Genomic DNA, 26,441 nt, shown 5'->3' on the forward strand with positions numbered 1-26,441 from the left:
TAAACATGCCGAGTTGCAAGACAGACTGTAAGGAACAAATTCATGTGTTCTGAAGTGAAATATATTTACTCAGGACTAAGCAAGCTTGTTATGTATATTTGTGCTTATAATTTTAACTGATATTATTCAAGGTAGCCTTTTTAATCATTTACTTTTCCCAGGAAAAGAGACTACACAAAACTGCTACAATTTGTGTTGCTTAAGCTACAGATACAGTTCATAGAAGCTCTGTTAAAATATCTTGAAAATCCTAAACAATAATGTCGATATATAAAGTAATGCATACCCCTTTGTGTGTCACAATTCTCTGATTTTCTTAAAACTAGGAAGTCCACCGCCACCCCCGCAGAACCATAGGTCCATTGCAAATATTATTTCTAAATTTTCTTAATTAAACAAGTTGGACATAGTAACCTGGCTTACAAAGATTTTCTGAAAAAATATATCAAGTGGATCAAATACTATAGAACTTTTTTCTTGTTTAATAGTGGCTGTTTTGTCTTCCTGCCAGAGTTCTTTGGTTTTTTCCTTTTAAATGTTGGCAGTCTTTCTGCTTAAATTTACTTCAATGTAAATAATTTTCTGGAGGTATATTTGTTGTTTTCAAGTGTTGGAGAGACTTCTGTTGGGTTTTCCACAGGCATGTGTGATAAATGGGCTAGAAACGGTGAGCGATAGACAGTCCTAAATATAGATTATTATGAAATTCTGAAAGAAATGCAGTAACACTCTTGCTCCCTGCGTCTCAGTTGAGCATTGCAGCTGCACAGCAGAAAAATCTGGGAGCCCTGATAGTCTGTCCAGCCTGGGACCTGTTCCCAAAACACAGAGCTTGTCACTTTGGCCAGGCCACCCTTCCTGAGACCACCTTGGCTTTGCTGGTGTGCTCGGGGCAGCCAGAGAGCCCCCGGCAGCCCTTCCTGGCTGCGGCGCGCGCCGGGGGTGACAGCAGAGAGAAGCAGCAGCCGTGGTTTGCCCAGGGATGTCCTCTCCAAATTGCAGCTCGAGGGTATGCAGCGGCCCTGCCGTTCCTCCTCGGAGCTTTCTGTAGTCAGAGAAATGCAGTAACTGTCTGGCATTGAACACAGTAGACGAGAGCTGTTAACGTTAAGGGCTAGGCTATTTCTAGTTGCAGTAGGGTTTAGAAACAAAGTGTTCTAGTGCTCCAGTTTAAGTAAAACTGAAGATTTACATAAAACCTGTTAGTCCTGTTCTGTTTGCCTTGGTTTAATCACTGTATGAACTAGTACCTATATATTGCTATCATCAAGGTAGTGAACCTAAAGTGACATTATTTGACTTTTCTCATAGGTAAACCCAACCAATCATCGTCTCCTGTTCGAAGTGTTTGATGAAAACAGATTGGTGAGTGCTTGTCTTGATTGCGTTGTACTAGTCACAAGGCTCCGTGTAATGCGGGTGATGAAAATACAGCATATCTTAAAGGTGTATTTTTGTCTGTTGTTTGAGTCAGTGTGCTAAGAAATGCAGACAGAAGCATAAAAAGCATCTGGTTTTGGGACTAGTAGTCAGAGCATTAAACACAGAAGTAGTACCCTGCTGGGTCAAACCAAAATGGTTCTCCTTAACCCAGTATTCTGACAGTGAAAACCTCATCACATTCTTTCTTGGGCTTCTCCAGTGCAAACTGGTAAAGTGCCAACCTTTTTAGTCACTTACAAAGCAGCTGCCTCATCCTCTGATCATTTTAGTGTCTCTTTCCTGTACCGTTTAATACTTCTGCATCCTTTTTTGGGATGCGGTTACCAGAGCTGCACCTTGTACTCAAGATGTGGGTGTATGAAGGTCTAAGGTAATGGCAAAATAATGCTCTCTGTTATGTTTTCAGTTCTCTGCCTCATAATGCTCAGCATGTTGTTAGTGGTTTTAGTTTTGAACTTCATTTGTCTCATGCAGTAACTCTTCTAGAGAAGTCTTCCCACATCTTACTGCTTCTTGCTTTGTTATTATAGAATGGTTTGGGTTGGAAGGGACCTTAAAGATGGTATGGGACAGCTTCTACTAGGCCAGGTTGCTCAAAGGCCCGTCCAGCCTGGCCTGGAACACTTCCAGGGATGGCGCATCCACAGCTTCGCTGGGCAACCTGTGCCAGTGCCTCACCGCCCTCATGGTGCGTTATGGTTAAATACGATTAAGTAGAAAAGGTTTACATGCAGCCATACGTGGAATAAGTGACACTGGCATTCTAAACATATTAGGTTAAATACGCCAATGCGATGGTATACTGGGTGAATGACTTTTTTTGGATTTTTGTCTTTTGAAAATTGTAACACCATCTCTTTGTTTACGAGATCAAGTATTATGTTTTCTTGGTTGGGTGCAGTACAATCTCTACTAAGCTTGTTTGCTTTGTGAAGATTAGGATCAGTATTGCGAAGATCCTTTTATTCAAAAAAAAAAAAGGTACAGAAAAATCTGCCTTCAAAAAATATATTCTTTTCCTCTGTCTCCTGTTAAAGGTGAAGAAAAACATACAAGCTGTAATCTTTTGGGGGAAAAAAAGGACTTACAGCCAAATGATCATAACCTCCTTTAGGAGGAAGTAAATTGGTAAATCTGTGACAGTGTGTATTGAGAGTGGGCTGACTGTGACCATATTGATTGACATATAATGATGGTAATGAGCACTTGCACTATTAAAACTGTCCTATACCTTTGGAACTTAAGGAGATCGTTGGTCAGTTCTTCCCAGCTTTAAGGTCCTCTTCCATTGCCAGCTGATGCAGACAACGCTGAAGCAGAAAGCCTGGAGCCGTAACCGTGAGGGCACAGTCTGTAAGGCCGGGCCCAGGGCTGTGCTGACATTACCGCATGGCTCGCGTGTCTTGGGCGATGGCTGGAAGACATTCGTGTTGGCGTGGAGGACGGGGCAGAACTGGTGGAAGAGGCTTGGCTCTGGCCCGCAGAGGGCGGTGGCATGCCCGGGGACGTCCGTGCGGACAGCACAGGGTGGCGGTTCAGGGGAACACTATATGCAGTGGCAGCTGAGAAATGTCAGTTTTGGTGTACTTGTTTCGGATACATTGCTTCAGATTTTTGAGTTCCTGTATGCAGTGCTGGCCTTATACGGGCAGTTTAGGTACTCCTTTATTCTTGAACCGTTTTCTGTTCGTTCTTCCTGTGATCCTACTTCTGTGGACAGTCTGCCCTTGGGCTTGTAACCTCCTGGCAAAGGCAGCAACCTGCGTTTTAAGAGCCGTTGCTCTCCTTTCAGTAGGTCTTCTGAGCGATTGACAAAGCCAAGTACATTGGGGTTTTGAGAGTAGCAGATTTCCATCGGGTTATGTTTACAGAATGAACTGATTATTTTGGCTTTACTCTGAAATACGTTTTGTCAATACTTGCATGGTTTTTCTCACAAGAACTGCTTTTCTTCTTCACGTTCCCAAATTATCAAAGCACTTTCTGTCTTTGCAGTAGCCCTTTCCTTTCTATCCACCAATCAAAATAGAGAATACATGATGTGAGCTTCATCTTCGGTGCAAAGAGAGACTGTGTCCTTGGATAATATGTTTTATCTGAAAAATGTGATAAAATAATATCGACACCTGTGCTACCACGAGGCAATCTGCAGTACTGTTGCTGTGTAGAAGCTATTCATGTTTTTCGTCGTCTTGGCACACAGTCCACTTAAAACAATAGGGGATTGTGCTGTCTGCTGGCAGTTACATCGTTTCAAGCTCCCATTTCTCTTGTGATTGGTCATTTTCTGTCTTTGAAAACAAGCTGCTTGCACACAGAGGTTTAAATGTCTGGATAGAGTATTGACCCTCCACCTACGAATTTTCAGAGCCGTTGACAAAACTTACGCTTTCAAGTTCTCCCAGGGAACAAATGTCCATGTATTGAAATGAAGCTACGCTTCTTGCTAAACAGAGTTTCTTTTCTAGTATGTGCTAACAAGTGCTGTTGTGAGCACACTTCAGATGTGAGTATCCTCAGACCACCGAGTTTCGGGGTTGTAATGGAGCTGATTTAGGGTGTTCGTTTTACATTCGGGTGTATCCTGTCTGCCTGTTCTTCTTCTGAGGTCTTTTGGCTCTCGGAGCGCGTAACTGTATTCCGTGCTGGCACTCACGCTCGTGGTAATATTGCTAACTTTCTCACTGGAGGCTGGCCAGCAATGGGCAGAGTTTCTGTACGGTGTTTAAGACAAATCGGTACAAAACGACATGCAACACCCGTCTCCGGTTTTCACTCGTCTTTACTGCCTGGTAAAACTGAAAAAGAAACTTTATCTCCTGCCATCTTGCACATTTCTGCTGTTTTTATTGTGTGAGAAATCTTTGCCATATGTACGATTGCTTTGTTTGTCGTAATTTTTAATTATTAAAAGGGACTGCGCAGGGTAGTGTAGGTTATGTTGCGTTCGTAGGGACAATGTAAAAGTTGTGGCTTTTTAAAGGCAAGAAGTTTGTTGCTTAATCATGTTATGAGCACAGTTAAAATTGAAAGCATAACCGTGCTATATTTATTCATGTTCTGCCATGATAGCCTAATGCTGTAACACACACCAAAATGTTAAGCTTGAAATAATATTTCTCATTTGCATGTGGCGTTGACTTAAACTTTTAACACTAAATCGAAGTGGGCTTGTTGTAGTTAAATTTTTGTGTGTGTGCTTTATACAAATGCGCCTTGTGAATATGATGTGGTTTAGATTTATAGCAGTGCCGAGTGTGTTCGCTGCCTTAGTCAGCTGTGAGAGCTCTCCCGCTGGGGCCGCTCCTCTCTGATGGAAAAGGAGCAGCTGTGAAGGTGCTGTTTCAGGCTCTTGCTGGCATTAAAAAAAAAAAAAAAAAAAAAAAAGAAAAAACAAAACCCCCACCAGCTTACATTGGAGAGGGGGAACCAGGCCACGTGACTCCCACCATCCTACCCTATGTCACAGTGTGTAGGAGCGCTGATTGCTCTTACCCAATCATGCCTGGAATGCTGCTTGCCACTTGGGCTATTTCTGCTATCTGTCGCTATCAGGGCTGCAGTGCTAACAGTTTGGCAGATGGGACACTTTTTCTTGGAGTTTATGTCTTTGGTTTTTAACTTCTGGCAGTGCCTGAATTGTTGCTGTTCTCCCTCTCCTTTTCTTCTCTCTGTAAAACCATGGCCCATCGGCTGCGGTTTCATTTTGGCTCTGGGCGAAGCAACACAGCCCCCGAATCGGAGATCCTCGACCGGGAGAGAGAAGATGACTTTTTCATGGCATTCCACACTTTGCCAAGAAGAAACAGTCCTCACGCTTTCTCCCGGCACGGAGCAGATTATGGTGGTGGCGGCGATTTGCAAGAAGTGGGCTCCTTAAAGAGAAGTACATCCATGTTTATTCCCCAGCTGCTGAACAGTATTGATGTGCGTCCAACGAGAAGCTCGTCAATGCAGATCTCTCTTCAGCGCAAAGCTGCGAACGGCTGCGCGGACGAGTGTACGACCCTGGAATCTCCTGAGGAGACGCTTCCTTGCAAATTCTCAGACTTTGGGGAGCATTATGCATCCCCTGTTGAAAACCACTCTTCTTCTCCGAGCAGTCCAGAGGCGACTCCTGAAAATTCTCCACCCAGGCTGACGGAAGAGTTAGGGCAACAGATTAATGGAACTGTTTGCTGTAATCGCAGAATATTTTGTAGTATTCCTTCTAATAACCAGAGTGAGGATGCTCCAACAACCCAAGAAGATGAGACAAATGAAGCAGCTTCGGGTTTAAACATAAGCGGTGTGAGGATTCAGCATCGGGCTTCCAGTGCAGACGTGCCTCAGGTTACTCTACTGCCCTTTGGTACTGAGGCTCAGAATAATGCTCCCACCCCTGAACCCCGGCGCTGGTCTTTGCAACATGTGCCAGATATGTCAGCAAATTCAGGGAAAAAGTTCTTTGTTCTCCAGTTACAGCAACCGCAGACCAGTAGTACGGGAGCAGGAGGCGAATATAACTTTGGTTTTACTGGGACAAAAGGGGACAGATTGGTCAGGTATCCTCGGATCCGGCTAGAAAGGAGTACTTCCTACCCTGTCCAGCCGCCAGCAGAAGAAGTTAGCCCCACGGATGATGGATTGAATTCAGAACTGCACGGAAATGGCAGGAATGGGTCAGAAATGTCTAGAAGCAATTCGGTAGAGCGGATTCCTCAAGGGCAGGGATGCTTGTTTAAAATCAGACCAGATCAAAACACGAGGCAGCAGCACTTCAGAATTCTTGTCACCCGTGGTCCTGAGGAACAAAATCAGGTTGTTGGTAAAGAGGGTCGTGGCACCCCTGGTCCCACAACAGCCAGCACCGCAGTAAGTATGATGCTGAATATGCTATGCTAGTAAGTACGGGATTGCCGTACAAAGGCTTGAGGCAACAGAAGCACTTCCATTGTCAGTGCTAGAATGTTCTGCATTTCTCTGGAGCAAGCCCCGAATCATCTCTATTTCTAATCTAATGTAACTTTGCTCTCAGTTATGATTACATCCAGTGTAATATTTTGAGATCCTAATGTCACGCATGTTTCTTAATTCAGTGTTACATCAGCTGGAAAGATTTTTAAAAATTAGAACATTCAAATGACAAATTAAGTGTTCGCGTTAGTTGGCTGAGACCTTGCTGCATGAAGAATTCTTCATGCACTGTTTTTAAAAACAAACACTTTGATACTTTCTAAGTATAATGTACACACGTGCGTACTTCTACACGATTTCAAAATGTGTATTGTAACGCAATAATAGCTCAGACTATAGAAATCTTCCGATAATTCCAATCAAGATATTGACTTAGCAGATAAGGTACCAAGAAGTTGGAGGGGGGAATCTTTCTTATAGTAATTGGGGGGGGGGGAAACACCTTCTGGAAATTAAAACCGTGTCCTGGTTTTTGTGTGCCACAAGTCCTGATCAAACAACTGTACAAGTAGCTTGGCACAACTTAGTAAACTGTCTTGTTGTTTGTATTTGCCTTGATTTTGCTTTAAGATGACAAGACTAATCTTCTGGTTTTCCTTTGTTGCAATGGGAGAGGATTGATGTTTCATGTTTTTAAGCCACTTTTTAAAAGACCAAAGTAGGAATGAAACTTAAGGGTTTAGATTAGTCATTTGCTTAAATTGCTTTACTGTGCAATTTAACACTGCCCACTTGAGTTCCTAAGCTCAGAGATGCTGTATATAGAATAGTAAGCACTCTGTCTCCAGCTGTGAAAACAGATTCACTAGAAGAGATTTTGGTCTTCCTGGCTTGTGTGTTCTCGTTCTCCTGCGCTTTCGTTCGGTGAAATGTAGCACAGAAAGACAGCTGCTCGCTGCAGCAAGGCCATATGATGACTCTGCAGCTTTCCTATGAAAAAGCTAATAGTCTCCACGTTACTCCAGTATAACCTCCTTTTAGCTCTTCAGTAGACACTGGGGGTAGAAAATCACAAAGTATCTCTAAGCTTTTATTTTAAAAAAGTAAAATTAAAAAAAAAAAAAAAATCCCTTGCCAGTACAGGTTTCATTTCAGTCTCTATAAGCTAGCAATTTTGTTAAGTAGTGCCTAGTACCTTTCCTGCCAGCCTGAGAACGTTTCAGCAGGAAATCTGGAATGCAGAAACTTCACGGATTTTCTTCTTCATTTGACTTTCATGTGTGCAGTACAGTACGTTAAGTGTTCTCATGCTAAAATGATGCTAAATCTCATACTGAAAATGAAACGGGAAAAAAAGTATGTCTGATTTTTCTCTTTCCTATTTATTATCCCTTGTTCCTTTCCAATAATAGCTGTTTATGGAGAACCCTCGTAACCAATTGTGTGAGTAGCTACAGTACGTCAAACCTAGTACGAAAGCGTCAGAGGTTTACAGATCTGTGCACCTTGCAGGGATGTGCCCCCGTGTCTCTGCAGTAGTGCTCGTTTTCCTAAAGGATCTACTCCCAGAGTCACTTCTTTTGATCCTCGCTGTGGTAACGATTCACATACCAAAGACATACTTCAGTGTTTCCACAGGAGAATTATGAAATTTGTTCCTATGTGCTCTTAGTTTTAGTTACCATGCGGAATCAATTTAGTCAGCCATGAAGCATGGCAGTCACAGAGGCGCTCAGTCCAAATGGTACTTGCATTCTTTAGTGAGAAAAGTTTCAAAAATAAAGAATTAATTGAAACTTAAAACTTCTTTGTGGTGGTTTCTCATATTTGTAGTAAGCCCAGAAATACTGTGGGTAGAGGTGATTGGCTAGGCAAGATGCCATAGGAAGTGTGGGGAATGAAAGCATTTTGGTGAACGTTTTGCTTTATTTTGTCTACATATAAAACATTCTTTAGCAAGGTGTCATTTTTAATCTATCCCACAGAAGTTTGTTTGGAGGACCTACGATGCTAAGTAAGGGTGTGCCTGAAATATTTGTTCTATTAAGCTGAAGGGAAAAACTGCAATGTTTTATCGTTGTTAGCATTTAAAAAAAAAAAAATTCTAGACTCTTCCAGTTAAACAAGTTTGTGTGTATTTGATTGATACAGGGCATGGGCCTGGGGCTGTAAGCAGCAGCTGCTACAGCCTTATTTATCTTGAGTGAAAACATTCAAGCGGCGTCTGCAGTCCTACTGCTACCAAGTGTTTATGACCTTTCAAATATCTTCTGTTTTAGACAGAAGTGTTTTTGGGCAAGCAGGATGTATTTCATTACAAGTCATTATAAAATATTAAGTACTGTGTGAGCTTATGTCCAATTGTGAAAAATTTTATTTGGAAGCCTTGTTACAAATTCTTTTGACTACCATGATATTTCATACGTAACGCAGTAGGCTACTGCTAAGTGTGTATGTGTACTGTGGCATATAACAAATACGCGCATTGTTTGTAATTCGGGGTCTGTGAGTGCATAGCTGTATTTGTGGGAAACACTTCAAAAATCTCATGTATTGGACAACTGTTTTAGAGACCTGACAAAGGCATCTCTGTTGTGATAAAAATACAAAGTGCCTTAACAAAACGTTGTAGTAGTAGTATTGTATTATATTTAGTTAACAAACAGAAATGGCAACTCTCGACTCTGCAAGTCTGCATTTCTCACAACTCGGCTTTTATTTTCCTTTCTTAGAATTTCTCACAACTCGGCTTTTATTTTCCTTTCTTAGAAATAATTTTAGAATAAATGTTGTTGTGGAAGTACAGAGAATCTACTTATGCTCCTAAGATATCAGCTGGGATTGGGGCATGAAAGCCAAAAAGAGCAAGCTAGGATAAACACAGTTCAGCAGTCGCGAAGGGCCAAAATTCTGCATCGCGCAGCGGCCGGCAGACTTGCATGTGGGCACCAAAGACGCGCGCCTCGTTCGGGCTGGTGCCGTATGGCAGACCGGCAACCGGTTGCCTAAACTCTGGCTGAGACACTGTCTTGGGCAAAATTTCCATTATGGGAAAGCGGAAGCAGGGTTGGGTTAACGCGTGCAACGCACGTAATGGCTTTCACACGGACTCCGGGAGGTGGTTAAAAAGTTCATCTGCAGAATGGGGAACGCGGTGGAATTAAGGAACTAGAAGGGCTGCTCCTCGGGTGCTGCCTCCCCCGAAGGCTGCGAGGTCCGCTTCCCTGTGTCGGAGGTCACTCAGAACTTCACGCTTCTGTGGATACCCTGAATTTTGGTGGGGAAAGGGATTCCAGTTCCATTTTTTACTGGAAATGCTTTCATGGGAGACCGCTGCGTATCATTGAGGCAGTGGACTTCAGATATGTCAGTGGTTAGCTTTGTGTTTGATCAGGAATAATTTTTATCACCCAGAGCAGAGCCAACCGCTGTCGATAAAGCTGTGTAGGGGAAAGGCAGAGTTGTTTGCTAGAAGCCTTCTACAAAATTAGTAATTAGCAACTGACAATTACATGACTGCAGTGCAGATGAGGAAAAATCTTAACTCTTATTCAGAATCATACCATAATGCATTTTAAGGCATTATTATATTATGACATATAGCACGATGGGTTTTGACAGTTTATTTTTTTTAGAGGGGATGAATGCTCCTCAGTTCTTTTGTTCCACTTGCCATTCTTCTTAGTTTCGGCGATACCCCTTCGCCGTAAAAAAGCGGCTAGTAACCCCTTCTTACCCTGGTGAGTTCCCGTGATTTGGAATAGATTGCCGCGAGGGCGAAGCTTTGCAAAGAATAGACAGCAATCCGCTCAGAAAATTGCTACTACTAGGCGAGTTTAAAACCTTGACCCATCCTCTTTTATATCCCACTAGGAGAGCTATGAGTCGAATCTGTTTAATCATGTTGGGGATTATTTGTTTGTGGGTTTGACCTGAGAGAAAGCAGTGAGAGAGCTGATTGCTGTAGAGGAACTGATGGTGAAAAGTTTCTAGTGTTCAACAGTGTTACTAAAATAGTATCTCATGTTAAATCGTGTATATAAAAGATGCACATCTGTCTAGGATTAGAAATGTCTATCTAAAGAATTCAATAGACCTTCCTTACACAGTGAAACCCTACTATATTTCTACCTTAGTTGGACTGTGAATAAATATCAGATATATAGGAACTTATGTTCAGAAATGAATACAAATCCTCTATGCAGAAAAGTATATATAGCTGCCCCATCAGCTGTATATATTGCCAGCAATTTGTCAGAAAAGGGATGTGATGATGACATACTATATCATATGTTATCAAATTAAAGGGAAAAAATGCCAATTAACTTGCCTTTAGATTGGTGTTTACTATTATTCTATTTTTGGTCAAAAGCTCTTGACATTCACAGTCTATAATATGGAAATCATGGGATGATTTTTTTAATGGCTGGAGGGAAAAACAAGTGAGGGAAATACAGTTTTATTCAATTTTACACATTGGAAAAAATGTAATACATTTAAATAAAAAATAAAGACTAGTTAAGGGATGACAAACATAGTGCTTTTTTTAGCTTGAATATTTATTCTGTAGACAGTCTCACAAATTAGATAGTTTTCAATAGCAAGTGTCTGCTTTAGTGCTACTATGCTATCTTCTTTATCTTTCTATCTATCACTGCCTTATGCGTTACCACTCTGAGCATTGTGGATCACTGTTCTCTTAACGGGAGATAGTTTGCTGTGCACAGTGATATTCACGGAAGAAACATCCGAATCACCGTTAGCTAGCTCAGCCTTCACTGCAAGAAGCAAAAGAAGGTGAAATAAATTTCATTGTTTGCAGTCCTTTGAAGAGGGTGAATTTGTAGAGGAGCTTCTGTTGGCCACATCTTTAGGCCATATTTCTGAAGTATTCACTTTCCTTATCCATTTGTTTCAAATTTTTAGTCTGTCTTGGATCCAGTGGGTTGGAAGAGAAGAATTTCTGAACTAGCAATTCCCTCCTGTGACCTGACCTAGCTCTAATGAGCAAGTAGCAATTGTCTGTACTTGCCCTGTGCTAAGCCCTAATTTATAAGGGCCGTACCACGGTACGACAATTTAAAAGGGCAGTGGAGGAATAACATTGTTCTGTATTTTTACCAGCGTGATTTGCAAAATGAGAGACATATTGTGGTTAGTATGAAATTGAATTCTGGATTGAATTTTCTGGTTTTTTACTTTTGTACATAAACTGATCCATCTGATTAAAAAGAAGAAAGGGGAAAAAAAAAAAAATCCTTCAATCTTCAGTGTAAACTATGGCTAAGTCTCTTTCCTGAGGTGGTACTGAGGCACCAAATGGTTTATGTGTTGCTGATCAGCACAAGAAAAAACTGATAGCCATCTTTAAAGATGAAATAAAATGAAAAGTGATTCCTCCCCCCCGCCCATTCAAATAACCATTGCAAGAGTGAGTTTGTTTCAGATTAGTCAATGCAGTCCACAGAGAGAGAGCTTAATTTCCTCTTTTGGTGTTGCTCTTCTTGCCCACTTCTGCGGGCAATGTTGTCCTTGACACAGCATTCAGCACTTCATCGGACGTCATCCATCATCTTTAACTAGCCCCCATGCCAGTACTTTTCTAGGACTTGAGGTGGTATGGAAAATGGTGGTGCTTTTGAATTTGGAAAAGAGGTTCAATTGCTTCTCTTATAATTTCTGAACCAAGTCTAAATGTCCGAGAACTGCAAAGAATAAATGGAACAAAATGGGACAAATCCTGTTCCTAAGTAACGTGTATATATAACTTTATCTGCCTGTCCTGTTTTCATGGGGGTGATGAAGTAGTAGAACCAGCAGTCACTCCATTAAGATCTAACACGCAGAGTGAAAATGCACTTGGCATTAAAGACTTTCCTTCTGTCTGTCTGTTCGTCCATCCGTGCAGGCGTAGCGGCAGTTACCTGTGCAGAAGGTTAAAATTGGCTGCGTTCACGCTTCTGGTGTCCAGTGTGTGATGCTCATAGCTGAGCCATGCTGAGCTGTTTCTGCATCTTCCATTTCAGAAGCAATGACTGGGCGCGGTACAGCATTCTAAATGGTACAAAACAAGAAAAGCCAAATTATTAACAGTTTAATTGCTAGCCTTCATTATAACAGGAGCATATTTTTGAAAACTCAGAGGTCTTCTAAAACAGGCAAAAGCTATGTGAGAAGCAAGTATTTCTTCCCACGTCTCTTCGAGGACAGCAGTATCAGCACAGCTCACCTGCGCACCGGCATTGGTAGGCAAACGGTGTGGGAAGTGTTCAAGGGCTGCTTTCTCTGCCAGTGCTACACAGGACTAATTGCTACACAACAATTTCATCTTTTATATTACACATGTCTAAGTTTGGAGACCTACTTTAGGGGCTGCTGTCTGGACTCTAATAGGAATTTCTAGCAGATAATTCATGTTGCCCTTAGCTAGATGTTTAAAATAGCTCGAATGAATAGTGCTATGAATTTCCTTCTTTCCCCTTGCTATACAAGGAGTGCAGATGACTATCTGGAAAGCCTCTGTTCTGTGCAGATAAGGACTTTGTTGACATCTGCAGGTAGAGGTGATGAATTCCATTCCTCAAGTGTTTTTAGGTTTTCTGTCAAGGCAAAATCAGTTCTCCGTCCCCCCTCTCTCCTCAACAAACCTTCCTCTAGGTTGCACTCAGAGAAAGGTATCTCCCTGACCACAGTAGACCGGGCCTAGAGATTGCCATTCTTCTCATCCTCTTCTGTTGAGGCGTTTGCCATCGCTTACAGCCCACTCCAGGCCTGTCGTTCCTGTGTAATCCCCGCACGCACCCCCGCTTTCCCCCTTCTTAATTAGCCTTCCCATCGGCTTGCACATCTGTTCTTCAAAGACCTTCCTGTCCTGGAAGGGCAGACTATCGTGTTCAGACATGGGCAGAGCAGAAGCTAGTTTTACAAGAAGGAAAGTACCAAGGAGCAGGCTGATTTTTGTTTTGGCTTTGGGTTTTTTTTTTTTTCATGTGAGTGGAGAACAAATAGCACATTGCAAGTAGTGTAAATTAGCTTGCAGAATCAAGAAATCCATATGTAATTTTTGGTCAAGTTTTCAGAGAGTCAAGAATTGGCAGTGCTGCCTTCACCCTATCCCTACACATTCTCAAAGTTCCCTGGGAAACGATTCTGGATTTTATTAGACTTCATTGTCGGGCGTTTTTCTCCCTGAAAGCTGTATCTTTTGGTATTTCTCTGTAAAGAAACAAGAATAAAACTTTGAGCAGAAGAGCTGGAAATAACATCACTTTTTTTAATAGCAGTAATAAACTATTTGCTGCTGCATGGAAAAATGGTATGCTGAGTTTCAGTGCGCAGTGATCTCTTTAAAGCTGAGTTTATAAGGCCCTCAATTTATAATGGAAATGCTGACACAGTCTTAACACTGACGGTGCCAGCCAGAGCAGCTCTGGTGTAGATCTAGCCACAGAACATTGCAGATAATAAACCAGATAGAGAGTCTTGATTGCTTTTTGTACTATCTAGCTGTTTTCCTATTTGAGAAAAGCTGTCAAGTAATGAAGAATTTAGGAATGTGCATGTTTTATGACTCTTCTGGTTCAAAAAGCTATTCTAAATCCAAATCTATCCTGTTTACTTAGTTTCCAGATTGAATTTCATTGTAAAATGTATTACTGCATACATTCATATAAAATGTGGTGCTTTTATCTCTTTTTTCATCTAACAGGATGGCATTGGTAGCTTCCAAAAGTCAGCAATTATGTACAGAAAAAGACATTAATCAAGTCAGCAGTATGACCATGCAGGTTTCTGTCTCCAAAAAGAATGAATAAATAACAAGGAAAAACCTCATCTTTGCTGTATTTAAATTCTCTGGTATTACAAACCTAGCAAAATGCTGGGCTGTGTCTTATATAGGTGGGAAAAGCTAATTCTAGCGTTAAAGGCCCAGGCATTATCATTGCCAAAATACCATTCCGGTTTCCAGGCCTGTCATGTGCTGACTCCCCAGGCCGTGGGGGCGAGGGGGGTGCAGTGTGTGGGCAGTGAAAGGCAAAAGAAAAATTTGCTTCTGATTAGATGAGTTGTGCAAATAAAGTCCATACTGCACTGCATACTGTGGTGTAAATTCAGAGGTTTTCCGTTGCTTTGGTAGAAAGCTTCATCTTCCCTTTCATCCCAGGTTGGAAAGGATAACCTCCTGGGCGACTAGCATTCCCAGGCTGTATTTTATATATTCTCTTACTCTTTTCTAGAATATCAACTTTGTTGTAAGGTGGGATTTTTATCTTCGGTAAAAGAGAGATTCAACTATAAATGTCTATGACCTGACTGGTTGCCTTTTCAGTTACTTGTTGAAGTCCTATATTCTTAATCCTACTGTGTAGAGAGTTGTTTGTTTGTTTTTAATGGCAAAGAATAATATATAATCACTGTTTATGATAAATAATGCAACAGGAGCCTACTTATTCATCTTTAATGTTAGTATTCAACAGATTGCTGGACACACAAGCATGAAACTCTGGAGTATGGTATTTGAAATGCTTTTAGTATCAAAAGCAAGCTCCTTCAAAATGAAAAAGGAAGGTATTCATCCAACAGTGAAAATCCTTTCAAGCGAGACATTAGAGGCTGATAATAATCCTTTCCTGAGAAAGTTATAGCCTAAGTTTTACAGGAAGTGAGTGTTTAAAACAGTTCATGTATTAAAAAAAAAAAAAAAAAAACAACACAAAGTTTTTCTGCTTTTAAAATTATTTCTACTCCACATCCTGTAAATATAAACCACAGGATATCAAGATGTGGGAATAGCAATATTATTTGAGGGATTATGTTAAATTAGAATTATTTAAAATAATTTCATGTTGCTAAATAAAATTTAAAGCATTCTTATCAAAGCTAAGAATTATATCCATTACATTTGCACATGTCACCTTGGATAGTGAAAAACTACTCTAAGTTTTGTGCATTTTAGCAGTAATACATTTATCTTTTAGTATTTAGTGTTGTAAAGACTTTACATTTCAAATATGCTAACCATTTAGTTATTTGAAATCTGCTTCAAGCATGGTTTTATATTCACAGAATCATATTGCCACAAGGCATTAATTTGCTTCAAATTCCATGAAAGTGGAATGAAACTTTATTGTTGAAAAGTTGAGCAGAATCTCCTTCAACCTGCACAGAGTCTTGTGCTCTCTCCAAAGGTTTGAAAGCGGAGGCTGCTGGAGTTGCTGTATTACTAACACTTCATTATTTTTAGAAACTCTATCAGAGGGTGCTTGCCAGCACACTGAATTATTATAAACACAAGTGAGCTATACTTGTTGGGAAATGATTGTGGTATCTGTGGTGATGCAGCTTGCAGTCATGTAGCAGTGTGTTTACTCACATTCAGCTTTTCAGAATTCAGCAATCCATAATACGGGTTTCTAGCCCTACACAAATTCACGAAGGCTTTATGTACTATTTGACATTTTAAGGTATAGGATTGCAAGAGATACTCTACACGGCGTGCTAATCAAGCTACAGAGTAACTCTGAAAGATTTTATTTATTTATATAGTTTACAGTAGTTGTGACATTATCAGCTTTCCCGATTCACTTCCAGTCTCGCCAGAGTCCTTTCTGATGTCGGGAGCGCTTTGCGCTGCGGTGTGACCGGCTCCCGGCCGCGCCGCGGGGTGAGTCAGAGGAGCGGGCTTCTGTTCCTGCAGGCTGCGGGAAAACCTACCAAGCAGAAATGAGAAACGAGCTCGGCGAAAAAGAGGGGTAGGAATTGCTCCCTGTAAAGAGCTGATCATAAGCCCTGCAAACTGTTTAGTGAAGGTGGCAAACCTCTCTGTGCCTGATCTTCTGGGAGCTCCAACTCACTTGTGTTTGTCACACGTGCGTGTTGGAGATTCAGGCAGCAGTATAAGATTTTGGCTGGTTTGTATGATTGGAAAGCATGTGGCTAAATCTTGACTAATCTGAAGTTGTTAGGAGTTCTGCTGTTGACTTTAGTATGGTTGAAGCTGCACTGATGAACTTCCTTTTACTACTTACGTTCTTACGTTTAGCCAGAGTCGTTCCAAAGGCTTCAGCGTAACAGCTCTTCTGAGGGAGACGGGGGCTGCTCAGAGCTCATTTTCACCATAGGTACGGTCCACACGTAAATGTTACTCTACAACACCTATATGCTAGAGTGTGGGACGTAATCCCAAACATAATCGCAATTCCAGCCAAAGCCCTCTTCGAGGCAGAGCAGCAAACAAATAATCCTTTTAAACAGGATGAGGAGAGATGGGCAATTTGGGACAGATACAAGCTTTGCTGAAACAATACACCTTCAAAGCACAGTATTGTCTGGTTGCCACTAGGAAAGCTTGCCAGTCGGCACAGCTATGCTGCAGAATTTATTTGCTCAGTGACGAGTCTGTAGGTCTCAATTTACTATATATTGCAGACTGGTCTCTATTGACAGATAAGCATGCAGAAATTTCTGACGTCTTCAGAAGTGGTAGCAGGTCCTCTAGTCCTCAGGATTACGTCTGTCAACTTCTGTGATTATTAATCTTTCTGAATCATTGGAAGAATTTTAATTTCTCACATATTTTAGAATAACAAATTATTTTGGTCGGTTTGTATATTGGCACCATGCTGCAGATTGTCTGCTTTGTCTCCTACTCCAGATATAAAGTGTTATCCTTCAGCTCGGGGGGGACGGGGGGGCGGACGACGACCAAAACCACTCTGAGCTGTAAATTGAGCTTTCTCTGAACGTACTTCTCTGTGGCAAAGATTCACTAAAGGAATGCTCCCGAGTGAAGGAAATGTGCTGAAGACGGTCGTTCGTCTGAAAGGACAATCTGTACTCTCAATAAAAGATTGCTTCTATTTGCATAGCAACCATCAGGGAAGAAAAACTGTTTTGAAGGAGACATGCAAATCTGTCTGCATTTTCCTGGTGTTGCTCATGCTGATGCACTTTTGAAAAGGTGGACTTTGTTGGTTTTTTGACAGTGAGATATTAATGTACTTAATATTTGCTTGTTTTATTGATTTACATTCAGAAATACGTTGAACGTTTTCTCTTGATCCCAGGATGAATGGTATTATGGCATTATGATTCAGTAAGTACCTCAAAGATAGCCATTGTATTTTAAGACTTATCTTCTGATTCTGAATTTTGGAAAACAAGTCTGACGCCAGTGCTGTGATTACTTTCGTCTCTTAACGTATGTCCATTGAATAGTCAGGCTCTCTCCTTGCTTCTGATGTTGCTGCCCTTTTTGCTCTCTAATCAGTTGTGTGCAGTCACACGTACAGCACTAAAAAAGAACAAGTAAAATGAGGAATGGTAGGAATTATAATGGAAGTAGAGTTTAAAACATAGTTAATTATCGGTTTGGATGTAATCTGGGGCCTAAATACTGGGTCAATTCTGGGAATAAAAATTTCATAACAAAATAAATTATATTTCTATTTTCAAGCGCTTCCCATTTCTTTGAAGTGAGTCTGTATACTAGCAACTTCTGAAAATTTTTAGTAATACATGAAGTATGAAATGCAAAAAAAGCAGCCACAATTTGGTGCTTAAAGCCAAAACCAAAGGGGTTTTCAGAAATCAATTAGTTTGTGGTGACGTTAATTGAGGTCTATTACATGTTTTTAATTTACTGTATTAAAGTGTTTGACCTTAACTGAGCAAGTGACATATACCTTTTTTGTTCTTTGCAGATGTGGGCTTTGTGGGTAATGACAGACTAGCCGAGTGTGGGAAGACCCGAGGGTAACCGTTCAGATGCGGGAGACTGGTCTTAAGAGATGTGGTTTTGTCTGATGTCACCATATTCTAATATCTTTTTGGCCTTGCAACATCTGCCCTCATGCAAACATCTTAAGTGAAAGCAAACTTTACCTGCTTTATATTTAGTAAGAGTACCGAAAAGAAAACTGTGTCTCACTGTTGCCATTCCCACAGTAAACCTTGTGGTGGATTTATCTTAGGGAATTAGCACTGCGTCGTGCTGGTTTTGTGATATTTAGTTTTCTGTTAACTTAGGAGATATCAAACAAAGAGGGTGGAGAAGGCTTTCTGTAGAGAATTTGGTTGCTCTCCCTGTATAGACTTGTAAATACTGTGAATTAACTGCCTGACTTTGCAGAGTGTATCGGCACGTAAAAATGTAAGATATTTCAATTTTCCGTTAAATAGATGCATCTTCATCCCACAGGAGGACCTGGTATCTTTGAAATTTATCAATCTGCCTAATGTTTCCTGATACTGAAAACTGGGTGTTATTACAATACACATCTAATTTATTACTTACTTGGAGTTACGGAGTGTAATCTTACCGTAAATAGTTCCTCTATCGTGAAGCTTAGAGCATGTGGAAACAGAGGGGGCAGTTAAACTCTCTAACGGCGGGGTGTGCAACGAGGTGCGTCTCTGTTTGAGAGCCTTACGCAGCGAACAACGCCTTCCTTCCCTATAGGAGATCCCAAGGCTGTGGTACTGTTTGCAAAAGACGCTGGCTCTGGGAGCTGCATGTGACCTGTTCCCTGCGTGTGACTTCAAAATACTTGATTCCCCTCCCCCCAATCTGTTACCAGCAGTATTTGTTACTGATTTATTTGTTCTGTGACCCACCACGCGCCGCCCGGACCTGTTCGCTAAAGAGCAGGAGCTGGGGATCTGCGAGGCGGCAGAGCAGCAGTTGCGGCCGGAGAGAAGGCGGGCTGGCGAGCTCGCGCTGCGCTGTTGGGCAGCGGTTCCGCCTAAACTGCCTCTCCCGTCCCCAAAGTGCCGAGCTGTCTGCCTGCTTTTCGGGTTTGTTGTTGTCTTGAGCAGTGAGTTCCAGCAGTGCTGGGTTGGGCAGGTGACATCAGTTGGGTTTCTTGTGTCGGATGCCAGCCAAAACAGATGCGGGAAGAGGAGGGAGAAAAGAATTCGGAGTCGTCAGTTTGCAGCGCCAGCTCCATTCTCCATGGAGCTGATGTGTGTGTTTTCCTTGTGCTGTGTTCCCTGCCCCAGCAAAGGCAGCCTCCTTCAAATGAGTTTCTGCGAGCGTGGAGTTGGAGAGAACTCCTCTTTGCCTTTTGTTATATTCCTGAATTTTACAGGGATTAGCATTTCTGACCAAACATTTGCAGCAAATATTTCTGGAGTTCTGGCCTTCCTGCTTTTTGTTACAATCAAATTTTAAATATATAACCATCAACTCATTGTGCAGAATTTCAGGCTACAAACAAAATAGATTGGTAGCTGATTTAAAAAAAAAAGTGACACGAAACAAATTTTCAGGATTTTTTTTCCTGTATTCTTTATTTTTCACCCTGAGAGATTATCCTACCAGTTACCCTACTGTATTTTTTAACTGAATTTTAAATGAATAATTACCCCGCATAAAGACTTTGCAGTAAATATTACTGACTGATCTACATGAACTAGTAACTAGCCTTTTCTTGAAGAACTAATTAAACACAAACTCATCTTATTCTAAGTTGAATTTTCATAACTTCCTAAATTCCATCAGAAACAAGTTATATTAGAGGGAAAAAATCATTGACCAAATGAGATAGGTAAGATGGGGAGGGTTTTGGTTTCCTGTCGTAAGGTATGAGCTAGGGTAGGAAGATAGACTGTCTGGAGGGGTTGTTTTGTATCAGGTGGTGAACTCGCCAAAGGGTCCCTGCTGAGGAATAGTCTGGCAACAGCGTAAGTCATCAAACAATCCACAGTATAAACTAAGGCACTGCATTCTTCCTCTACGCAAAACATAATCCCAGTTGAAAAGGGGCTCCCGAAGAAGGTCTCGTAGGGAAGCATGGGCATGCCTGTTTCAGAGCTGGAAATGTGAAAGACCAGACTGTCCTTTCTGTTACGAACAAATGTGTTATTTCTAACCTTTAAAACGTAGCAAGCCTCAATGTTCTTTGTCTCAGCAAGAAAAAAAGCGGTTGAACATGTATTGGTGTAAATGAGCATTCATTTAAAGACATTATGAAGACTGGCTAGCTGTCTGCTATCAGCATTTCAGTGGCCTCAACATAAAGTAGTTTTCTGTTTTCTCTCCGGTCAGTGCATAGCCATGTTTCTCCTCAGTGTCCTAATAAATAACAAGTGTAATGCATTCTTCTGTCAGATAAACGTGGCATTTAGAATTCTTACAATGTATTTTGGTTTTTTTCCTTAAGATTAGGAAAATCATTAAAGCAAAAATATTACGTCAAATACTGCCAAGTGTAATGCCTTCTTGAACTAAGTGCTACTCGGATCATATGGCTGGAAGAACGTACTTAGTACCTTTGGAAAATTTCGTCTGAATAGATGTCAGCATGCTGTCTCTGATTCTGTTACTGCTATCTCGTTTCTCTGCCTCCTGATACTTTCATGACTTTTTTTTCTTTGTCACGGTTCTCTTTTGTTTAACCTCGGTCTACAATTCTTCCATCAGCCACATACCTAAAGCACTGCATCACAGTCCAAGATAAACATGTTGATGGCTCCTAATGTAAGATAACTGCATACTTGGAGAAGGTGCTTAATGCGCCTCCTGCTCCCTTGCATCCCTGGCAAGTTGTAGGACACTCACACATCGTTCAGGAGGAAGAGAGTTTTCAAAGTACTGCAGGAGCTCTGGGGTGTAGTTTTTAAACAAAAGCCTGATCCTGCGTTTTTAGCGAGGCTGACTTCAGTTGCCGTTTCCTAGAACATTGCTACGGCACCGTCAGCGTCTCCAGGCCAAGAGAGAATCCAGCTTTGAGGTGAAGGAGCTGTAGTGCTGGTAGCCGGACATAACCGATATGCTCTCAGTGGGAATTGTAGCTTGTATAAATGTTAGTTGTTGTTTGTCTGCCCCTACAGCCAAGTATTTTATTAGGAGTTCACAAGGGGTCAGATAAACATTTAGTGGCTTTCAAAAACTGTCTCTGGTCATTTGAGTACCTTGTGTTATGTGGTCAAGTTACAGTGAATTTCAAAGCACTGTGGGGATTACTGGTCTTTCAAACTGCCTTGAACTGTTTATAGTGGCTTATGCCCAAGGGTATGGCATGTTTAAGGAGAGTATGAAATGGCAGAAATTAGTCTGTCTACTGAATGGAAAATTGGGGACTTTTATTTCGCCTTGAGTCATGTTTTGTTATATTTTACTGCTGCTTTGAAATTAGTACGGTAGTGTACATATTAAGGAAAACGAATTCGGGAATACTATTCAGTAATAAAGGAGTATTACATCAGTGTGATGATGTGTGTGCAATGGATGACTAAAAATACGATTGTTCTTCAAGAACTTCTTTTGCATGGTTGCAGTGGTTCTTTGCTGCAGAGTTCTTTGCTTGAATATTATTCTAATTTATAAGGAGAAAGCCAGTAAATTTGACCAGAAACTGTGGAAGAAGAGCTGCAGAGAGAAGAATCAATGGTTAGAAAATTTATGAAGTACACCGTTTTGCTTGCTCACACGTGCGTACGCAGAATACACATACATTATGTCTTATGGAAGTGATACCCCACTAATCCCTCTGTTTCTGAGCTCTCTATTAAAACAGCAATTCCATTTTTGACCGATTTTAAGAGAAAGAAATTATGACTTCTGGATTTTTTCAGTTTTGTCCGTGTTCAGTTCCCATAGAAGTCACAGTCTTAACATTTTTCAAAGGCAGCTGTATTCCAACAGGCTCTAAACCTCTCCGTGATTCCCCTTGTCAAATCTTAGCGTATGGTCAAGACGACACAGGAAAAGACTGCTATCATACTTTTCAGCTGCCTTCTGCAAGAAGCAGCAGGAGGCAAAAGTTAACATTTTAAGAGAAGGTGATGTCCATTTTTAACTTTTTTTGCCGTCCTATTGCTGGACTTTCAGCATGGTTGCAAGGGTTGCATACATTCTGCATCTTGAGCTCTTCCATCTTTCGGATCTCAGTTGCTGCAGTTCTCCAGGATATATTATAAGCATTGGAATAGCTTTAGAGGGAATGTAAATCCCCCTAGCACAGAAGAACATTTATGCTCTTAACAGTACTTGGCTTTTCTGAGGGTTATATTTCGTAATTGCTTTCTGCCAAGAAAGCACATATATAGAAGAATTGGTCATGACAGATGTATAGTGAAATCCAAAAGTCTGAATAAAAGGCTGAACTGCTCTGGATGAGGAAGAGAAACAGAAAAAGCAGGACATGTCTTTGAGTAAAGAAAAAGGTAGGACAAGTAGATTAGTGAAGAGGAGAAGAAATGGTAATAGAGACAATAAAAACTCTGTGTCATTGGAATGGTTCAGTGTCTGCAACACAAGGCAGTATTAATGAACAGTTGGCCAGCTAATTATCCTCTTTTTAATCTGCTTAATATTGTACGCTATCGCAGAGTTGCCCAAGCCTTTTTCTCACTTGCTTACTAGTATTAGCAGAAATAGTTCCCAGCTACAGCTGTACTTCACTTTAGAAATTCATTTGCTATAGTTTTGTGAATTACTGGTTTTTGAAGGTGAGCTATGTGAGCAGCAGTACCTCATAGCGAATAATTCTGAAAGGAAGTAAAATCTATGCTTGCTAATACACACGGAGCGAGTTTAAATAAAATAGACACTTCTGTGGGGAAGATCGTAGAATTCATGTGCTGTGAGTGCAAGGTCCTGCATTTGCGGCAGCTGACTTGAAGCACCTAGCTGACGGAGAAATGCAGTTCTGGAGGCTTTTGTCTGTTGTCATTGCAGGTGTGAGGCAGATCTAAAAATCTGTTAATCGACTGAACTGCATTTCTTCGCTGCCAGAGGGAGCTGAAGGCAGCTGCCCCTCTGTGTTGGAGGTCCAAGGTGGCTAGAAGGAAACTTGGCCTAGGTTCTCAGTCTTTTAGACCTTTGCCAGTCCACACATCTGAAAGACAAAATGCGTTTCTCTGACCCTTCGTTGGACCGCATTGGATCCCACAATGATGGGATCTGACACTTTCCCTTTAACTGTATTTCACAAGTTTTTGTGAAATGTCATAATTGTTTAGTCATTTTCTTCACACGGTCGCAAAAAAGGTTGTTGGTGTTTTCTGTGTCCCACACTGTGTTGATTTATCATCATTTTGCTATGGTATAAACTTGGAATTTCGAGGTCGTGCCCCACCTGTATTACTAGTTACATGATACAAGTCGCTGGGGTTGTAGTTGGTTGTGTGTCAGTTCACAAACACTGTGTGCTCTGGTGTGCCTCTGTGCATCCTCCCCAGGGTCTGCCCTCTCCCAGGCAAGAAGCAATGCTAAATATGAGTCTGAGCAAATGAAGAATTTTCGGGCCTCCGTGAAGGTTCCAAGCAGTAAAGTGCAGCTGTTTGTACTTCGGAGAGACACCAGCCTCTCTTCCTTGGAACAGTCCCCCTCTTGTGAACCTGGCTTCGTTTTGCTCTCTGACTTTACCAAGTTAGCCTCTCATCTAAAATTTTTCAACTTTGAATACCATTGTTTTCTAAATTCTTTACCTTTTCATACACAAAAATACAGAATTTGAATAAAGTTTACTCTGTTGGATATGAGGGATAGTGATTCCTTAGTGAAACCTTCTGTGCAGTCTCAAACATATTCACAGTATGAAAAATGCTTTTGCCTTTATTCCCCGTACCAGTGGCAACACATATTTAATTTTATAAAGACAGCAGACATACAGCTTTGAGGGCAAAAAGTATTGGGGCACTCAGTAAAAATTTTTAGAGCCATTAGAATATTAATGGAAAGAATAATAGTAGGATAATGGTAGATAGCTAAGATACCTTCCTCAATGTTTGATTCTTCATCTCTTGAAACACCCAAGATTTTCTAGCACAGTTTAGTAAACTGGTCTTGGAGAGGCCTCTAAGTTGGAGTAATATGCTTTTGGAAATGCAGTAATTCCTCGGCTATTAGGAGATGTGCGCGTGTTTGTGTTCTATACCATTTGCCTGGAGCACTGCATGTGCTCTATGTAGTTCTGCTTCATAAAACAAAAATTTCTTTGCTGTTTTGAAGAGCAGCGTTTTCCAATCCTGACGTCAAGAGCGAATGTTACTTTCTTCCGTTATTTTCTGAGTCTGTAGCTTGGGGAAGGAAGGCTTGAGGTCTTTGAGCAGAGGGAGAGGATCACCTCCCTGGGCCCGCTGGCAGTGCTCTGCCGGAGGCAGCCCAGGAGGCTGTCGGCCGCCTCTGCCGTGAGGGCGCGCTGCTGGCCCACGGTCAGCCTGGTGTCCGCCCGGTGTCCGCCGGGCCCCCGGGCCCTTCTCCGCAGGGCAGCTTTCCAGCTGCTCAGCCCCCAGCCTTTCCTGGGGAACGGCGTTTTTCCTCCCTGGGTCAGGAGCTGGTATGTCCCGTTGTTGAACTTCACGAGATTCCTCTGTGCCCGTTTCTCCAGCCTGTCCAGGTTCCTCTGAATGGCAGCACAACCACCTGGTCTGCCAGCCGCTCCTCCTGGTTTTGCATCATCTGTAACCTTGCTGAGGGTGCGTTCTGTCCCATCATCCGGGACGCTAATTAAGATGTCAAACACTACAGGACCCGGTATCGATGCCTAGGGTGTGCCACTATTGACTGGCCTCCAGCTGGAGGATGGCTCTGAAATCTTGGCTGCTTGCAATGCTTTCGTGTCCCAGTGACATTAAAAAGATTTGACTTGCACAAAGCGGGTTATAGCATCATGTCCTAATGCTGCTAAAATATATACATGCCTTGATTTAAAATGCAGTCATCAATTAAGTTAGGTATATATGCAAGATTGTACTTCGTGTAACTTGAAGTTACTTCATGTAATTCTGTCAAGAAAAAAGGGGGGGTCAGCAAGAGTTCCTTGGAAAGCTGTTCTTACCTGCTGCCCTTTTCATAAATGTGCCAAACCCAGCGTGAAGTAAACAGGTTGAGATGGGCTTACGTTGTTACACACTTTTGCAAACTGGCTATCAAAATGCGATACCTTTACATGCAATCCGGTGATTTTGAATAGATGCACTGGTCTGGAGAAGTTTTCATAGACCTGTCATAGACCAGGTTATTGTACAGAATTGCCCCGCCAGCTTACAGTTCTTATTGTTCCTTCTGCGTTACTGGCCGCTTCTAGTGCGGAAAGATGGAGAGACATTTGTCTCATCTTTTTTCAACCATGGAAACTGAGGTTAAAAGAAAAATTACTGTTAAATGTCACTAACAGGTTAAGTGTATTCCATAACAGAGCTGTGGTTGTCCAGCTGTACTCTTGTTGGTGAATACCTCCCCTTTTGCCATGAGGAACTTATACAGGCCTTTCCATCAGGGATGGAGAAGGGTATAAACAAAACAAAAGCTGGTGGGAGTGACTTGAAATCAATACATCAATAAGGCTGTAGGAACTTACTGGTAAGGGTTCCATTTTTTGCCATGTTTTTGTCTTCCATTTTGCAATTACAGAGGAGCTTCTGTCATCAAGAACGTAAAACTCTCTCAGTGTTATGACTCCAGTAATGGCTCCTTCTGTGTGGTGATTCCCCATCCTAATTGTAATTCCCCAATTCCTAATTGTGATTCCCCATCCTAATTGTAATGAGAAGCCATAAACGCATGGCTTCGCTTGTTCATTTTAATTTGTCACTAGCATGATTTCAGCTCTTGGGATGCAAGTGAAATCAGCTCATGCGCGATATTTTGAATGTTTTGGAACTTAGTGGTGCTTACTTGATGATCACATTGTGAATCTGTAGTCCAGTTCAGTGCTGTCTTCTCACTGTGCCTTGCTGTTCTTTCTTGAAGAGTTATAATGAAACTTCGTAAGCAGATTAGCGGTGGACTTGGCAGTCCTAGGTTAACGGTTGGACTTGATGATCTTAAAGGTCTTTTCCAACCTAAACGATTCTGTGATTATTTCATTTTTGTTCTGAGATTTTTTTTGTCAATAATTCCTTCATTTCTAATCGAACAAGGGACAGAAACGGTCCAAACACATTTAATTTGTTCTGGACTTTCTACCTATTCTTTCACTTACGCACATTGCTTCTGTTCCTATTTTTCCAAACCCTCTCACAGTTCAGGCCTGTTTTAAGGATCTCTCGGGCATCAACTCCCTCCTCCTGCCAAGGCTACTCCTTTACTTATTCCCCATTTGGTCTGTTTGATATCTAAAGAAGAACGGATTCTCATCTTTGCAGAGGCTGTT

At 41.5% G+C, this 26,441-nt stretch overlaps 1 protein-coding gene across 3 annotated transcripts in view; it reads left to right on the forward strand.

Annotated features, from left to right (window-relative positions):
- Positions 1-1,311: 1,311 nt before the first annotated feature.
- Positions 1,312-26,441, forward strand: part of LOC309601660 (E3 ubiquitin-protein ligase NEDD4-like) — a gene marked incomplete at its 5' end in the record, with an annotated part of 100,731 nt that continues 75,601 nt past the window's right edge. For 2 of the 3 annotated variants that reach the window (XM_082334819.1, XM_082334820.1), the window contains one exon: positions 1,312-1,365. Coding sequence is in view for 1 of the 3 variants with exons in the window: in XM_082334818.1 (XP_082190944.1) it covers positions 5,125-6,297 (1,173 nt within the window). Of the gene's footprint in view, positions 1,366-5,124; positions 6,298-26,441 lie in introns of those variants that run through there. The other variant, XM_082334818.1, reaches the window with a different exon arrangement.

The sequence above is a fragment of the Platalea leucorodia genome, assembly GCF_965183815.1.
Source record: "Platalea leucorodia genome assembly, chromosome: W".
Lineage (NCBI taxonomy): Eukaryota > Metazoa > Chordata > Aves > Pelecaniformes > Threskiornithidae > Platalea > Platalea leucorodia.